This window comes from Bos mutus, chromosome 2, assembly GCF_027580195.1.
Source record: "Bos mutus isolate GX-2022 chromosome 2, NWIPB_WYAK_1.1, whole genome shotgun sequence".
NCBI classification, from domain to species: domain Eukaryota; kingdom Metazoa; phylum Chordata; class Mammalia; order Artiodactyla; family Bovidae; genus Bos; species Bos mutus.
The window spans coordinates 31,403,969-31,421,410 of NC_091618.1; the positions used below are offsets into that span (position 1 = coordinate 31,403,969).

The 17,442-nt window shown below is 44.6% G+C and overlaps 1 protein-coding gene across 1 annotated transcript; it reads right to left on the bottom strand.

Moving 5' to 3' along the window:
- Positions 1–2,444: 2,444 nt before the first annotated feature.
- RPL37A (ribosomal protein L37a) lies at positions 2,445–5,173 on the bottom strand. Its single transcript, XM_005889635.3, has 4 exons — positions 5,052–5,173; positions 4,546–4,674; positions 3,889–3,971; positions 2,445–2,874 (listed from the first exon to the last, which is right to left on the bottom strand). The coding sequence occupies exons 1-4, from the start codon at positions 5,052–5,054 to the stop codon at positions 2,811–2,813; spliced, it is 279 nt and encodes a 92-aa protein (XP_005889697.1). The 5' UTR covers positions 5,055–5,173; the 3' UTR covers positions 2,445–2,810.
- Positions 5,174–17,442: the final 12,269 nt, after the last annotated feature.

The window sequence follows — 17,442 nt, forward strand, 5'->3', positions numbered from 1 at the left end:
TGATTGGCTCCACTCAGCCTATCGTGTGTCCAGCCCTTTTCAATAGTGCTTGGGGAAATTCTTTCATGATTCATGTGCAAAAGCAGCCAAACTATAACTTGTTTTCTCCAGACTGGAGTAAGCTAAAGTGACTAATGTACAATTAGAAAATACTAAGCGAAGCTCCTGGAAAAGTTATTATTGCTTGATCCTAATATCCATGTCCTAGAACTTAACCCTCGACAGATTGACATGACAACTTCATACAGGTAACACAACCACAGGTAGACACGATGCAGCCGAGTAAAATACATCTTCTCCTTACAGGAAACACACAAAAGCCCCAACAATTTTAACTGTAGTGCTCCAGATTATGGGCATGCCATATGGTTGTATACAGGGTTGTATGCACACACCCACACCAACAGGGCATGTTAGCTTCCTGTATCAAAAAATTTTGCTTTAGCCCCTCTATCCCCCTTGCATCATATGTACCTTATAACACTTTTCCTGGTTCCCCAACACCGTAACTCACTCTTCTGTCATAGGCAGCTTCCCTCTTGACTCCACCTGAAGTGAGATATGCTGGAAATACAGTACCACCATCTGCAAACTTGACACTCTCTCCAAGATCCACACCATTATCGAGTGTTCTGAGGCCAAACTGACCTAACTCGTTGAGGGGAAAACTACTATATCCTTTCACAGGTGAGAAACCTGAACAAAGAGTAAACATGTCCAAGGCCACTAGCTAGGAAGAAATGTAAATCCCTACTGACTCTAGAACCCGTGTTTTAACCACTATGGTACATTTTGTTTTTGTCTTTTCTAATTTTGTTGTTTCCAAATAAATTTTGGGAATGTGTTCCAGAGTTCAGGTTAAGAAAAATTAGATTAAGACTGAAATTGCCTTATACAGAGATTTACCTTGGAACACTTTTACCACATAAGTTTTCCAAACCAGAGCTGACTGTAGCATGACATTAACTTGACCCTGACTCATTCTGACTCCTGTATCCCAAAACTTATGATCAATGTTTCCATTCCCTGTTGTTGAATTCTGGCCCAAAGTACTATCAACAACAAAATGGCTTTTGGTTTTTCAGAGGAAGACAGTTAACATAAATCACAACTTTCCTCCCAAAATTTCTTCTCAGTCCAGTTTTCGGTTCGAAAATTATCTCTAGTACTCATCTCTTACTGATAATCCTTTAAAACAAAGCTCAAGTATCCCCAGCTCTCACCTCCACACTCAAAACATGCAGTTAGATGTGTTCGTGTCTCTGGCAACCTGTATACATGAACAGTATTTAGGATACAATGAGATTGGCCTGTAAACGTAGAATCTAAATCTAGTGAGGAACACAAGCATTAGTCTTTATATTCTGATGCAAAGTCAATTAAACAACTTAGAAAGGCTCAGAAAACTGCTATAGAAACAAGCTAAAGGGTGGGGAAGCAGATTAAGAAGGGACATACTCCTGAGTCCATAAAATACAAGGCAGAGTATAGTGATAAAGCAAGGATTAGGAATCAAAAGCCTAAATTTCGGCCCTACCCCCACCAGCTGCCTCCTATAGTCTGGGAAAAGTCACTTTTTTTTAAGCTACAAAAATAATTACTATTTCAACAGCTTTCTAGTTGGTCTCTATCTCCAACTGTATTAAAAAAAAAAAACAAAAAACCCAAGTGTATCCAGGAATATCAGCTCTGGAGTCAAGAATGCATGGGTTGAAATGCCAACTTCATGATTCACAAATCATATAACTGTCATGTGTAAATGAAGTTATTATCTACACTTCATTTACTTGTCATGGTATTAAATGATACTCCATGCTTAGAATACCCAGACAAGACAAATGTTAAAATGTTACCTCACCACTTATAAAATTCTAATTCTCTACTACATACTGAGGAGAAGGCAATGGCACCCCACTCTAGTACTCTCGCCTGGAAAATCCCACGGATGGAGGAGCCTGGTAGGCTGCAGTCCATGGGGTCACTAAGAGTTGGACACGACTGAGCGACTTCATTTTCACTTTTATGCACTGGAGAAGGAAATGGCAACCCACTCCAGTATTCTTGCCTGGAGAATCCCAGGGATGGGGGAGCCTGGTGGGCTGCCGTCTCTGGGGTCGCACAGAGTTGGACACGACTGAAGCAACTTAGCAGAATCACACCCAAATTCCAAGCAAACTTAACACAAAAGCCTTCAGTTAAGACTCCAAATTAGAAATTCCAGCTTCCATCATATACTCCATTCCACTATCAAGCACTGTTCAGCAAACTGAAGCAGAAGAGGGTAACCATACAACTACCCAGGCAGTTTGGTGGAATTGGTGCTTCTTAACCACAGCCAATGAATGCTTATTCACCTCCCTATGCTAATCCAAAATCCCATTCCTGAAGGCCTGGGTCAAACATTTCAAATAAGGGCAATGTATGATCAGACAAAACACCACAAGTTAACAGGCAGTATATGTCATCTTAACCTTTAAAATATTAAAAAATACATAATAACTGTGATTTAAAAATTGCATTTTCTGAACCAATCTACTTCAAAGAAGTCTATCAAAAACAGACTTAGGCTCATAATCTTATGTCATGCATCATTTGACTAATGAAAAAAAAAAGCAACTGGATTACAACCCACCTCAGCATGCTTTCCCAAGAAAAATTTAAAGGATTTTAATTAAGCTCTTATTTTAGAAAGCAAAAATAATGCAATGCAAATAAGAACGTCTAACCAATAAAATTAACACGCCAAAGTAATTCTGTTAGATAAATTAACCCATTTAATAGGCTAGCAAGGGTATCGAATGGTGGCGCCTCTACTGGTCCTTCAGTTCCTTCAGTCTTCTGATGGCGGACTTGACTGTGACGGCAGAGGTGGTGCTGCAAAGAAAAACAAAGTTGGTTCCAAACTAGTCACATGCAGACTGGCAGATGAGGACACGCCTCACGTTCACAGAGCAACCCCAGCGACGACAGCTACTGGCCATCTCATGCATCTGACTGCTCACAGACAGGAGAGCATGAAATGAGCAGGAATGACTGAGAGGCTGACTACACTCACTAACAAGAAATGGACAGAATGTCAGAAGAAACTAATAAATTACACGATGGCACAATGAGAGCTATCAAGGAAACAATGTCTAAGGCGGCACAGCTGACTAAAGCACACTGTGGAGATGATGAAACAATGTTTTCCTACAACACTCAGGCGCTGTACCTGAAAAACACATAACCACTCCACCTCATGTGGTAGATGGATGCTAATTCGTTTATCCATCACAACCAAGAGCACGCTCCATTTTCCCTTTTGTCCACAGAGAACCCCAAGGTGCTTATATATATATATATGTATATATCCACATCATCATTTCAACATTTTCCAGTATTTTATACTGCTTCAATTTTAAATTGAACAAAAACCAAAATTTTAAACTACACTAGCCAAATCATTTTGCTATGTGACTAATGTATTGGACAGCATGAGTTCATAAGCTGGCTAAAGGGAAACCATGTCAGCCTTCAGGTTCAGCAATGAATCTCCAGATTAGAGGCCTTCAAGGATGGGCTTGGATTTCCAAAATTGGATAAAGTCCGATATAATCAATAACCAACACAGAAGTTTATCTCTGCAATTATCACTTGGCCCTTGTCAGTCACAAAGTGGAAGCACCTCAACCAATACTGTTTAGAACAGCAAAGGTGTGTTGGCCAGATGGCCTCACATGTACAGCAATAAGCTAACTGACCTCTTAATTTTTACAAAAACAGCCTGCCATATAAGTGTTGTTCAGCAGTCAGCCCAACTAACAGATCTGTTAAAATTAGCCCATCCAACCACAAACCTGAATTTTGACATGGCCCACACTTTCAAACACCATAAAGAAACGGACTCACTTGTAGGTCCAGGCACCACCAGCTACTGTTTTCATGCAGGAACCACAGTGCCAAATGCCCACAGCTCTTCTCTTCATCTTGGTCTGTAAAAGATAATTGATTTTTCCTATGACCAAAGAAAAGCCTTTTATATTACAAACATCCAGGTGTCTAATAACACTAGGAAGCTAGAACTAGTGTACTTTGTGAGATTATTTATGGATTTTTTTTCCTTCTAATTTCAGGGTCTCTGGTGCAAAATTTGCATTCATCATGGTGACACAGCCAAGGATGTGAATGACTTGCCCTCTTCCCCCCACCTCCAAAAACAGTATTTCTGCACACAGTAAACAAAAATCTCTAGCAACACCAGCAGACAAAAGTTGACAGAACCATATTCCACAAAGGAGGTTTGACTTAGGCTGGGGCTGTCAAATAATTTTTCCCCCTTTAGCTCTCAAATGGTTTTCTTTAAAGGAAAAGCGTTTGACAAAGCCCGAAGATATAAACAACACTCTTACCTCAAAACTGGTCCCCAACGGTGTGTGCAGCTAACTGCTCAACAACTTAGAACCAGCAAACTTATTTATGAACTTCTATGAACTTCCTTCAAGAGAGGACCCGTTTCGGAAGGAAACCATCCCGCCCTCGTCCCTTCGCGTCCAGAGACCATCTTACTTTCCCACAGAAGGAGCAGGTATACTTGGCGTGCTGGCTGATTTCAATTTTCTTCACCATTTTCCTGAGGGAGGCACCATAACGGGTCCCGTATTTGCCCACGATTCCGACCTTCTTGGTGCGTTTAGCCTGTTAAGAATGAGTTAAGAGAGAAAACAGAGATATTAGAACTCAGGAACGGGGACTTCGCCTCTCCATCAAGTTCCGGCGCCTCCACACGCCTTTCTTCTACCTGCCCACCTAGCTCTCCCCCTCTCCCCACCCTATCCCCGTAAACCCAGGGCCCCCGGTGGGCCTGGTGCCCCGGGAGCACCCGGTGAACCCAGCCTGGACGCGCAAGCCCCCGCCAAACCGCCCTAATCTGCGTCCCAGAGGACAGGCGAGGGTACGCAGGCCAGGGACACGGGACACAGCGGGCGAGCAGAGACAAGTTAGGGCAAATAAACCAAAAAAGGAGGCAGATGCAAGCGGATAGACGTTTAGGCCTCATCCTGAACAACACTCACCATGTTAACGCAACCTAGATCCGAGCCCAAGAGGAAGATGGAAAGTGCGCAGGCGCGGTTTTAGGCCGACACCAGGAAGTGGTGTATGCGAGGCCCAGATAGGAACTGAACTCTATGATCTGGAGGTTCTCACTCCGGTGCCTCCAGGGTAGTGTGGTCGGAAGCCTCTGACAGAGATACGGTGATTTACAAATTGTAGCGACAAACTGTGTAGCAGAAGCTCTTTCACATATCGACATTATCGTTCATATATCTCACGAAATCCTGCAAAGGAGGTACGATTTCCTCCATTTATAGACAAGATTCAGATTTTAAGTAATTTGCTCACTCATTGGCACTTAGAGAAGTGCTTAAAATATGATTTCAGATCTCACCGCTTTCCACATTATGCCTTCTAGTAGCGGCAAGCCCTGTGGTTGTGGGTAGTGGGGATATTTAAACTGAGTTTTGTCTTTATATATTTCTGCATTTTTCTAATTATCTCTTAAAATGAGTATGTATTTATAACTGGAAAAAAATTTCTAAGTCCATTAGAAATGTGTACACCTTGCACTCAGATCTTGGTTTCTAATATCATTCTACAATGAAAGGAGCCAGGACTCCTTGGAGAAATGATGATCCCAGGACTGCTGAAGGACATATGCAAGATGAGCCTAGAGTGTTGTAGTGCCAGAAAGTAAGGAAGTGCATAAAAACCAAAACAAAAAACCCTGCTGTGATGGAGCTATGTCAAAGAAACAAGGTAACCAGCTGAAAGAACTCCCAATGGATAAGTCTGGCAATTTTTGAACAAAAAAATCAACTTTTGTTGATTTTTAACCCAGAGTAGAAAATAAATGACCATGAGTCCATGCTGATGTGAATAAATGATTGAATAAATAAATAAATGGGGGAGAAGAGGCAACTCACTCTTGCAGAAGAATTCTAAATAATTTATGTGGATTCTCTGCTCTCTAAGAAGGGGGATGTAACTCCTCACTCCTTAACTGTGGGCTGTGTAGAGTGATTCCTTCCAAAGAGCACAATATGAGAAAGCGAGGAAAGAGTAACCACGCAATGGAGAAACCTGCCAAATACCAGCAAAGCCGAGTCAAGGTCCGTATCAACAGTTATAAATCATGGAGGTAGCATGTCCCCCTGATATGGTGCAACAACAGTGGCACTTTACTTTTGTGGTCTTTCTCCAAACCCATCACCGAAGTCCAATCATGAAAAATCAGACAAATGCGAATTGTGAGGTGTTCTACAAAATTAAGATCATAAAGAAAACAGAGAGTCTGAGAAATTATCACACTCAAGGGGAGCTTAAGGAGACATGAATGTAAGTGTAAAATGGGATCCTGGAACAGAAAAAGACATTAGGTAAAAACTAAAGAGCTCTGAATAAACTGTGGACTTTAGTTAATAATAATGAATAAATATTGGTTCACTGGGGGCTTTCCAGATGGTTCTAGTGGTAAAGAATCCACCTGCCAATGCAGGAGGCGTAAGAGACGTAGGTTTAATCCCTGGGTCGGGAAGATCCCCTGGAGGAGGGCGTGGCAACCCACTCTAGTATTCTTGCCTGAAGCTTGACAAGCTCTGTGCATAGGGTCGCAAAGAGTCAGACACAACTGAAGTGACTTAGCACGCATGCACATACTGGTTCATTGATTATAATAAATATACCATACTAATGTAAGATGTTAATAACAGAGGGAACTGGGTTTTTTAAAAAGTATATGGGAACTGTGTACAGTCTCTTCAATTTTTCTTTTTAGGCCATGCTGCACTGGCATTTGAGATCTTAGTTCCCCAAAATCAAGTTCCTTTGATCAAACTGGTACCCCCTGCAGTAGGAGCATGGAATTTTTTTTCCCCTTTGTTTCACTAACAAAGATTTATTATTTTTGTCTTTCTAATTTAGTTATTTTTAATTGAAGGATAATTGTTGTATATTGTGTTGGTTTCTACCATTCAGTTCAGTTCAGTCGCTCAGTTGTGTCCGACTCTTTGTGACCCCATGAACTGCAGCACTCCAGGCCTCCCTGTCCACCACTAACTCCCGAAGTTCACTCGAACGCACGTCTGTCAAGTCAGTGATGCCATCCAACCATCTCATCCTCTGTCGTCCCCTTCTCCTCCTGCCCCCAATCCCTCCCAGCATCAGAGTCTTTTCCAATGAGTCAACTCTTCGCATGAGGTGGTCAAAGTACTGGAGTTTCAGCTTTAGCATCATTCCTTCCAAAGAACACCCAGGGCTGATCTCCTTCAGAATGGACTGGTTGGATCTCCTTGCAGTACAAGGGACTCTCAAGAGTCTTCTCCAACACCACAGTTCAAAAGCATCAATTCTTCGGCACTCAGCTTTCTTCACAGTCCAACTCTCACATCCATACATGACTACTGGAAAAACCATAGGTTTCTACCATATAGCAACATAAATCAGCCATAGGTATACATATACCCACCCTCCCTCTTGAACCTTCCTCCCACCTTCCACTGGGAGCAAGAAGTCTTAACCACTGCCAGGGAAGTTACTCTTCATTTAAAAAAAAAAAAATTTATTTGGGTGTACCAGTCTTAGTTTTGGCATGTGGGATCTAGTTCCCTGACCAGGGATCAAACCTGGGCCGCCCGCACTGGGAGCATGGAGTCTTAGCCACTGGACCCTGGGAGGCCCCAATTTTTTTTTTTTTAATAAATCTTAAACTTTTCTGAAAAATAAAGTCTATTTGAAAAAAAAGCCCACAAGCCAAGATCACAAGTCAACTCCATGAAAACAGAGCCTCAGTTGTCCACCTTTGCATCCCAGGACTGAACACAGAGCCTGGCGTGACGGTGGGAATGGATACATGTTGCGTAGGGAAATGGTACCTTGCGTGGTATAATGTTGATGATGAGTTTTAAGGGGATTTTTATTTGTCTGGGCTTCTCTGCATTTCAAGGTCAATCCACTTATGTTAGAACTAAAAAAGGCTTTATAGCTTTTTTTATAGCTCCAAGTGGAAACTGATGCCCAGAGAGGTCAAGGGACTTGCCCAAGGTCATAGAGCCAATGAATGACTTCCAGACCAGTGCTCTTTCTACTGTGTCACAAGATTTGAGCTGATTACTCAGCTGCAAAATGAGTATACCATAACGACGTCTAAGGTTCTTGAAAAATGAAAGTGTTAGTCACTCAGTCGTGTCCAACTCTTTGTGATCCCATGGACTGTATGTAGCCCGCCAGGCTCTCTGTTCATGGAATTTTCCAAGTAAGAATACTGGTATGGGTAGCCATTCCCTTCTCCAGGAAATCTTCCAGACCCAGGGATCAAACCTGGGTCTCCTGCATTGGAGGCAGATTATTTACCTTCTGAGCCACCAGAGAAGCTTAAATAACTTCTGTGAAGTGCCTAGTGAGCATTTCTAAATGATGGTTATTATTGTTGAGATGATGATACCTGATTTCAATATCTCTTGATGCTTTATCAGTCCTATTTTCTGTCCTCCCACACTCAAGGAACTACAACAGATTTGTTTTCTACTTTTACCTTAAAAATATGCCCATCTCTTTTCTCTTTAATTTCTTTAGCTTGAACACAATGAGACTATTAAAGTCTTGGCTATTGCTACCTGCCTCATGGGTACCACCAATGGAGTAGGGTGTGCTCAGCATCCCTCAGTTTCACCAGAGGCTCCACTCACACATTCTCTGTGCCTCGAGGATGAAGGATGGCAGGGGCCCAAGGGAATAAGTCTCTCTTCCCTCAGAAGAGAAACACACTGCCTTTGGGGGATGATTTCTGGAAATTTCTTTACCCAAACTATGCCCTGCCTCCGGAAAACTATAAATTAAAATATATTGCAAACAAATGGGACTGGTGAAGCACTGTTGAGGAACTAGCACTGGGGAATTCCCTAGTGGTCCAGTGGTTAATCGCTCAGAAGTGTCTGACTCTTTGTGACCCCATGGACCATAGCCCGCCAGGCTCCTCTGTCCATGGGATTCTCCAGGCAAGAATACTGGAGTTGGTTGCCATTTCTTCTCCAGGGGATCTTGCTGACCTAGGGATCAAACTCAGATCTCCCACATTACAGGCAGATTCTTTACCATCTGAGCCACCAGTGAAAGTGACATCTTGGGCTTCCCAGGTGGCACTAGTGGTAAAGAACCCGCCTGCCGATGTAGGAGATGCAAGAGACACGGGTTTGATCTCTGTGTAGGGTAGGTCCCTTGGAGGTCATGACAACCCATTCCAGTATTCTCACCTGGAGAATCCCCATGGACAGAGGAGGCTGGCGGGCTATGATCCATAGGGTCACAAAGAGTTGGACAGGACTAAATCGACTTAGCAGGCACGCCAGTGGTTATGACTCAGCACTTGCACTGTGATGTGGCCTGGGTTCAATCTCTGGTCAGGCCTAGCCAAAAAAATAAAAAGAAGCAAAACAAGCAGTCTTCCAGTCCTTCTCTTCCAGCTATTCCAGTCTGTGCCTCTAGGTCAAGCAGGAGCTGGGTAAGGACAGGCAGCCTGGCACTGGGGCAGCCTGAGCTGAGGTGAGCTCCCCTGGGTTGGGTCTAGGGTTTAGTTTAGATCATCTTTTAGTGCATTTACCACTTCCCACCCCATCTTCTGTAGAGCTTCCCCTGTCTCTGACCTTCAGAGGGATAGAGAGAGAAAAAGCAGGAGAAGAGAGAATGCGTAAGTAGAAATGCAGTAGAGTGGCTGAAAATGAGACACTCCATTGTAAGAGGAAATTGTTCATGTTCAGAGCAATTTTTTCAAAACCAAACAATTCTCTTTAAATAGCAAGCTTGAGGATGTACCAATAGCACTCTCATGAAATCAGCTCTAAGTGGCTTCAGAGAATTGTGTGTGGAGTCTCAATTTATCTTATCTGTGGGCTTGTAAATCTCATCCCCATTAAAGGACCATCAGGTGTACGGGTTGTTAATGGTGATGTGTACCCGTAAAAGTCTCCATCAAAAGCTCTGCTGAGTCACTCCCACTCCACCAGAGCCAACAGAATTCACTTTTTGCTTTTAGAAAAATAAATAAAAGTTGCTTCTAGAGAAGAGTGCTTTTAGCTGTTTCATCAACCAGTTCTCTTGGGGGCATATGGAACATTTTATTTTTGAAAGAAATCTGAGGTGCATGCAACATCCTACGTTCATCTCACGATGCAGACAGAAAGGGCTCATCCCGGAGTCCTGGGCCCCTGGTTGTTTCTTCACTTTGTGCCTGAAGAGCTCTTTGTTCACTCTTCACTGGTGGCCACAGATGAAAGTGAAGTCTGCACAGGACTGTTGAGAGTGCTGCGGGCCCAGCTCAACTCTGAGGAACTGACCAGCAAGAGGAGGGCAAGGCTGCCAAGGCCTGGACACCTGGGAAGAATTGGGTGTCTGAAATGGATTCTTTCCTTCTTCCCGTCTCTCTCCACATTTACTGCATGGCATGTAGGATCTTAGTTCCCCAACCAGGGATGGAACCCGTGACTCCTGGAGTGGGAGCTCAGAGTCTTAACCACTGGACTGCCAGGGAAGTCCCTATTTGGCCACTCTTAAAAGGGATAAAGGAGATCAATATGACACAATGGCCAAATATGTTATGTATAATAAAAGGAGCCATTGCTAGTAGGAAGAGTTTGATACAATTTTTATAAAAACAAATTTTATGTATGTTTACACAGATTTGTTTGCATAGGGAGTAAGTTACCAGTGGCTTCATCCCAAATTGTTGAGTTATCCCAAAGGGTTATCACATCTAGGAAATAGGGCTGGGAGTAGGGTGGGGATGCAGGACTTTCATTTTTGTATTCAAACATTTCTAGATTAATATTTACACAGAATTTATAATAATGAATAGAGCAGTGGATGAAGGGGACAGGCTTTTCAATAAGTGGTACAGAGATAACTGCATCTTCATATAGAAAAAAATTAACTTTGATCTTATCTCTCCCCTTGTACCCCCAAATAAACTTCCGATGGATTGTCGATATAAACATTAAAAGCAAAACAATAAAGCTTCTAGAAGGTATTGTATTTGCAACTTTGGGGTCATGGTTACACGGGTGTTTATTTTATAATATTTTGTTAAATTGTAAATTTGTTTCATGAACTCTTTTGCATATTCTATTTCATTACCTTCCCCCCAGAAAACATTAGAAGGAAGAATAAGGGTGCCTGGTACTCAATGTATCAGTTGAATGGTTTGGGGTAGGGAGCATGTGGGCAGAGGGTGTCATAATACCCCAAAGACTAATGGTTTGGGGTAGGGAGCATGTGGGCAGAGGGTGTCATAATACCCCAAAGACTGTGACTCACAGGCTTCTCAATGCTGTCTGCTATGATAAGGAATCCATTTTCTTCTTGGAGAAACCCCCTTCCCTTGGAAAACACACCACCAAAATAAAACTTAGGTATGAGAGACTGTCAGTGAATCCTCCTTAAGCTTCTAAACCTTTTTTTAACCTTGTAATCCTGAACTTGGTAAGAAGTCAGAGAATAGGATGAAAAAATAAGATTGGACTTCTTTTCATCCCCTTTGCAGTTTAAAATTCACTTGAAAAGAGCTTCAGAAAACATCATTTCCAATAGATAAGAATGCACAAATAAGGCAAAACCCAAGAGTCAGCAGTGAGGGTACGGCACCTCCAGCTGTTTCTCAGCTCTCCCTCTGACCTAGAAAAAGGCTTCTGGGAAACCAAGTAGGAAAAGACATGATTAATTCACGCACAAGTGGATTGAGGCCAGCAGGATTCCTTACTGCCTCTCAGAGTCTTCCTGATGCCAGCCCTCGAGGCAGAAATTAACCAGGGTCATTCAGGGAACCAGACTTCACTTGACAACCTGGTGAGGAGAGGCAGAGACAGCTGCAGAGGGCCTTTAAGGGGAACACTGTTGGTGGGGACAAGAGTGGGATGAGATGCCCCCAGATTTTCTTCATTCCAACTGGAACATTTCCAGAAAACATGGTGGATGGTGCATGTCTGGATTGAACTGCAGAGTGAAGGAGGAAAAGAAGTTAGTGTGGAAATCCTTCCTTAAACCCAAAGGTATTCACTATCTAAATAAGTCCAAATATCTTTTACTGAATCACACAGAAATGGCTGGACAGATCTCAATGCATTTCAGAGATACATTTGGGGAGGTATAACTTATATAGGCTGCATGGGGTAAATTAAATTTGCTTTGGAGGACTTCAGAGACATCTTGGGGGGAGGGGGAATTTTTCTCCAGAGTAGCTGAAACTGAAGTTTAACTGGAGGCCTCAGATAGTGGCTCAACAGGCCATCTTATTGATACTAAGACCACAAAGGAAGAATGGTTTCAAATTCGAGCACCCTCCCACTGGCAGGCACTGACCTGACACCTGGAAGTACCTCAAAGACAGGCCCTGGGATGAATGCAGCAGGTTATCTGTTAATTTGATTTGGAAGTGATTCTTCCAACTGGCACTGTATGTTTCAGAATCACCTACACATTCACTTTTACTTTGAAGCATACCCCTCGTATCCTAGCCACATTCCTGGAGTGAGAAGGGATTATTAATGGAAGCAGGAAATGAGGTCCTAAGCAATGAAAGAACTTGACCAAACAGCAGCAGCTGGGGATGTCCACAGACTCATGGGAGAGGGCTTCCTAACATTTTTCAAGCTGTGTGATTTAAGGGCATCGTGCAGGGGCTAAGGAGAGGCACTGGGACACGCTGGGGAGAAACGCTTCTTTCTGAAACTCAGGATCTGACTATGATTCCAAACCTTTTTGCTTCCGGAGTCTCGACTCATTTCAGCAATTTGTCCTTAATGAAGAAACTGTATTGTTTTCACTAATGAGCTCCCAGGACAGCAAAAATCACATGGGCAAATTTACTGTAGGATTGTTAGCATTTCTTTTCACAGAGATTCTGTCCCCACTGGGCCAGCTCCTAACAGGCCCCCTGGTGCACGACTGACCCTGTCCTTCTCCATATCTGCATCATTCACATGTCCACTGCAGATGGACAACAGCCATGCTGCTGCTGCTGATAAGTCGCTTCAGTCGTGTCCAACTCTGTGTGACCCCATAGACGGCAGCCCAACAGACTCCCCCGTCCCTGGGATTCTCCAGACAAGAATACTGGAGTGGGTTGCCATTTCCTTCTTTAATGTATGAAAGTGAAAAGTCAAAGTGAAGTCGCTCAGTTGTGTCTGACTCTTAGCGATCCCATGGACTGCAGCCTACCAGGCTCCTCCATCTATGGGATTTTCCAGGCAAGAGTACTGGAGTGGGGTGCCATTGCCTTCTCTGGGACAACAGCCATGCAGTGATGTAATTGGCTCTCCAGAACTGCTGCTCATGAAGGGACTTAATACAGCTTATGTGAAAGAGATGGGAATACCAGACCATCTGACCTTCTTCTTGAGAAACTTGTATGCCGGTCAGGAAGCAACAGTTAGAACTGGACATGGAACAACAGACTGGTTCCAAATAGGGAAAGGAGTATGTCAAGGCTGTATATTGTCACCCTGCTTATTTAACTTCCATGCAGAGTACATCGTGAGAAATGCTGGGCTGGAGGAAGCACAAGCTGGAATCAAGATTGCCGGGAGAAATATCAATAGCCTCAGATATGCAGATGACACCACTCTTATGGCAGAAAGTGAAGAAGAACTAAAGAGCCTCTTGATGAAAGTGAAAGAGGAGAGTGAAAAAGTTGGCTTAAAACTCAACATTCAGAAAACTAAAATCATGGCATCCAGTCCCATCACTTCATGGGAAATAGATGGGGAAACAGTGGAAACAGTGGCTAATTTTATTTTGGGGGGCTCCAAAATCACTGTAGATGGTGATTGCAGCCATGAAATTAAAAGACGCTTATTCCTTGGAAGGAAAGTTATGACCAACCTAGACAGCATATTAAAAGCAGAGACATCACTTTGTCAACAAAGGTCTGTCTAGTCAAGGCTATGGTTTTTCCAGTGGTCATGTATGGATGTGAGAGTTGGACTATAATTGATGCTTTTGAACGTGGTGTTGGAAAAGACTCTTGAGAGTCCCTTGGACTGCAAGGAGATCCAACCAGTCCATCCTAAAGGAGATCAGTCCTGGGTGTTCATTGGAAGGACTGATGTTGAAGCTGAAACTCCAATACTTTGGCCACCTGATATGAAGAGTTGACTCACTTCCAGACCCTGATGCTGGGAAAGATCGAGGGCAGGAGCAGAAGGGGACGACAGAGGATGAGATGGTTGGACGGCCTCACCGACTCAATGGACATGGGCTTGGATGGACTTCAGGGGTGATGGACAGGGAGGCCTGGCGTATTGTGGTTTGTGGGGTCCCAAAGAGTCGGACATAACTGAGCAACTGAACTGATGTGATGAAACAGCGGCCTCTGCTCTATGTTAATCACTCTTAGAAAAATACTTAAGTTCCTGTTTGGGAGGAAATGATAGTAAAATTTAGGTAGACCATTTGTCCTCTGGAAGCTTCCAACAAGATTACTTGTTGTTAAAGACAAATGTGGTCAGGTGGAACAGCTCGCAAAGTTAAAAAATAAAATGCAAAGCTGGGAGTGAGATGGTGTGAGACAACCTCAGGTAGCCCAAGGGAGAGCCCAGGCAGGAGTTCTCTCACAGGCCTTTGGTCCTGGATTTTCTCCAGACAACCACAAGTAGTTCTTATGTCAGTGGGTGATGAGGAAACCAAAGTCCTGATTATTCATGGAGATCTGGGGCCCCAGCAGAGAATTCAGTGGCAGGATAAACCTGTAGGTGCAGCCTCAGCTGCTAATCCCACAACCCCTCAGAAAGACAGAAGCAGCATCTCATGCCCCTTAAGCTTAGGTGTTCAGGTGAACTTTCCAAAGAGCTCTGACCCTGCGGGGAAGTCAGGAGCAGCAAATCGATAATGGTGATTAATAGGAAGCAGTCATCAAAGGCCAGGTTTGACCCCAGAAAGCAGCAAGGTCAGCGTCTTCCTAGTTATTCCTTGAGGCTGGAGCTTATAGAGGACATGACCCTCAGCCCAGACTGTGCTGAGAGATCAGAGAGCCTGAACAGCAGTGAGGGAGCTGCGTGGCCCCCAAAGAGCCCCTCTCTCAACTGCAGCGGTCTGGGAGCCCAGGAAAGGGTGCTCAAAGGGATAGAAAGGGGTATATCCCAGGGTCTTGTCCTGGTCTGTTGAGCAGAGAGCTGACTGGGAGCCTGCAGAGAGACCAGGCTAGGTTCACGGCCAGGGCTGAGCCCCTCGGGAGGGAGGCTGTCTAACACACTGCTCTCCATCCCCCCGCCTCACCAAGCATCGTGGGCCTCCTGCCCTGGCCAAGTGGCACACTGACCCCTAGAGTGGGCCCTCAAGGGGGCCTGGCTGCCACGCTGCTCTGTCTCTTCCCAGCCGAGACACCCTCAGTTCAGCGTCTGCATCTACACAATGAAAATGCAGCTACCTACCTCAGGGCTGGGGTTCACCGTGTCTGTACATGAAAAGTGATCGGCTGGGTCAGTGCCCATCTGCAGCACAGTGCAAAACCGTTCGGGCCTAACCTTCTGTATAGCTCCAGGAACCCTACTCAGTGCTCTGTGGTGACCTAAATGGGAAGAAAATCCAAAAACGGGGGGATATATGTATATGTTATTGGGGCTTCCCTGGTGACTCAGTGGTACAGAATCTGCCTACAATGCAGGAGACACAGGAGATGCAGGTCTGATTCCTGGGTCAGGAAGACCCCCTGGAGGAGGGCATGGTCACTCACTGCAGTATTCTTGCCTGGAGAATCCCATGGACAGAGGAGCCTGGTGGGCTACAGTCCATGGGGTCACAAAGAGTTGGACACAACTGAAGCAACGGAGCATACATGTCTATGTATAGCTGATTCACTTTGCTGTACAGCAGAAACGAAAACACATCATTGTAAATCAGCTATACTCCAATAAAAATTAATATAAAAAATCATTTAGACCTAAGAATCCACACCAGCAAATGTGGGCCTCACTCCAAGCCAGCACTTACACCTGCCCCCTGGCTTTGCACAACACCAATTAGAGCAGCAATGCCTTTATTTTTGAAACACTTCAAAAAAAAAAAAAAAAAAAAAAAAAAATCCACTTCCGGGATCCCCATTTGGATCCTCTTCTCCTCTTCCCAACCCCATGTTGTGTAGTGCTCAGCTTTGGGTCAGATCTGCTTTGCTCCTGAAGCCACCAACCCCCTAGATGATCTCATGCATCCCCATGACCATAAACACCATTCACATCAGGGGAAGGCAGAGTTAGAAGACTCAGATACCCTACTGCCCACGGAACATGTCTGCTTGGATGAACCTTGCTATGGCTGGTTTTCCAGTCACACACTGAGATGCAGTTTGGGATGGAAGAGGCTTATCAGAGATGGCCTGTGAAAGGAAGTGGGAGGAAGCAGGGCAGAGGCAGGTGAGCTGTGAGGCTGACAACCCAGTGTGAAGTGGGAGTTGTGCAGTGAAGACCGCCCACCGGTGGTGTCTTGCATCAGACCCACCTTGCTCAGTCCCTGATGCAGGCTGCCCCAGGAAGGGTGTAATCAAGAGTGCTCTGCGGCCTGAGACCCATCGGAAGTGGTGGGCAGGTGGAGGCTATTTGCTGAGTATACTTTCACAGCTGGGCAACAAGCTCCTCCTCCAAGGGAAGCTGGGCAGGAGTCGCCAGGACTGCCACAGCTTGTCCAGGGGCCACCTCAAACTTGGTAAGTCCACAACCAACTGTGGACTTCTCCCTGACCCCAACCTCTACTCTCCCACCTTTGTGTGTGTGTGTGTGTGTGCTGGGTCTTAGTTACAGCAAGATCTTCGCTCTTCATTGCACAGCATGTGGGATCTTTAGTTTTGGCATGTGAACTCTTAGCTGTGTAGTGTGGGATCTAGTTCCTGACCAGGGATCAAACCTGGGCCCCCTGCATTGGGAGCATAGGGTCTTAGCCACTGGACCACCAGGGAAGTCCCCTTCTCTCCCATCTTTTTAATCTCAAAGTGGCTAAGAGTACTAGCACTTTGCTGAGGCCAAACCCCCAGGTCTCAGAATTGACTCTTACCTTCTCAAATGCCCACGGTCAGTCCATCCACAAATCCTTTCAGCTTTACATCCAAGATCTATCCAGACTCCAACCGCTCACTTCCTTCACACTGCTCCCTGTTCAACCACACCCGAGTGTCCCCCGTGGTCAGTGGCTAGAGCTCAGTAGCCCCTCCTACCAACTGGTCCCTCTGCTCATCCTTCCCGATCTATTTTCTACACTCAAACTGGGTGATCTTTTCAAAATATTATCAGACTGCCTCATACGCCTGCTCAAAACCAGTCAGTGACTTCATATTCAGGATGAAATTAAAAAATCAACCCATTACCAGGACCCAGAAGTGCTACACCATTTGGACTCAGTCTCTCTCTTCAATGTCATCGCCTTACTCTTCCCATG

Coding starts and splice junctions, on each gene's coding strand:
- RPL37A (XM_005889635.3), bottom strand. Junction 3,972..4,545: donor CCTGCTCCTTCTGTGGGAAA/GTAAGATGGTCT, acceptor TATCTTTTACAG/ACCAAGATGAAGAGAAGAGC. Junction 2,875..3,888: donor GGTGGTGCCTGGACCTACAA/GTGAGTCCGTTT, acceptor TTTTCTTTGCAG/CACCACCTCTGCCGTCACAG.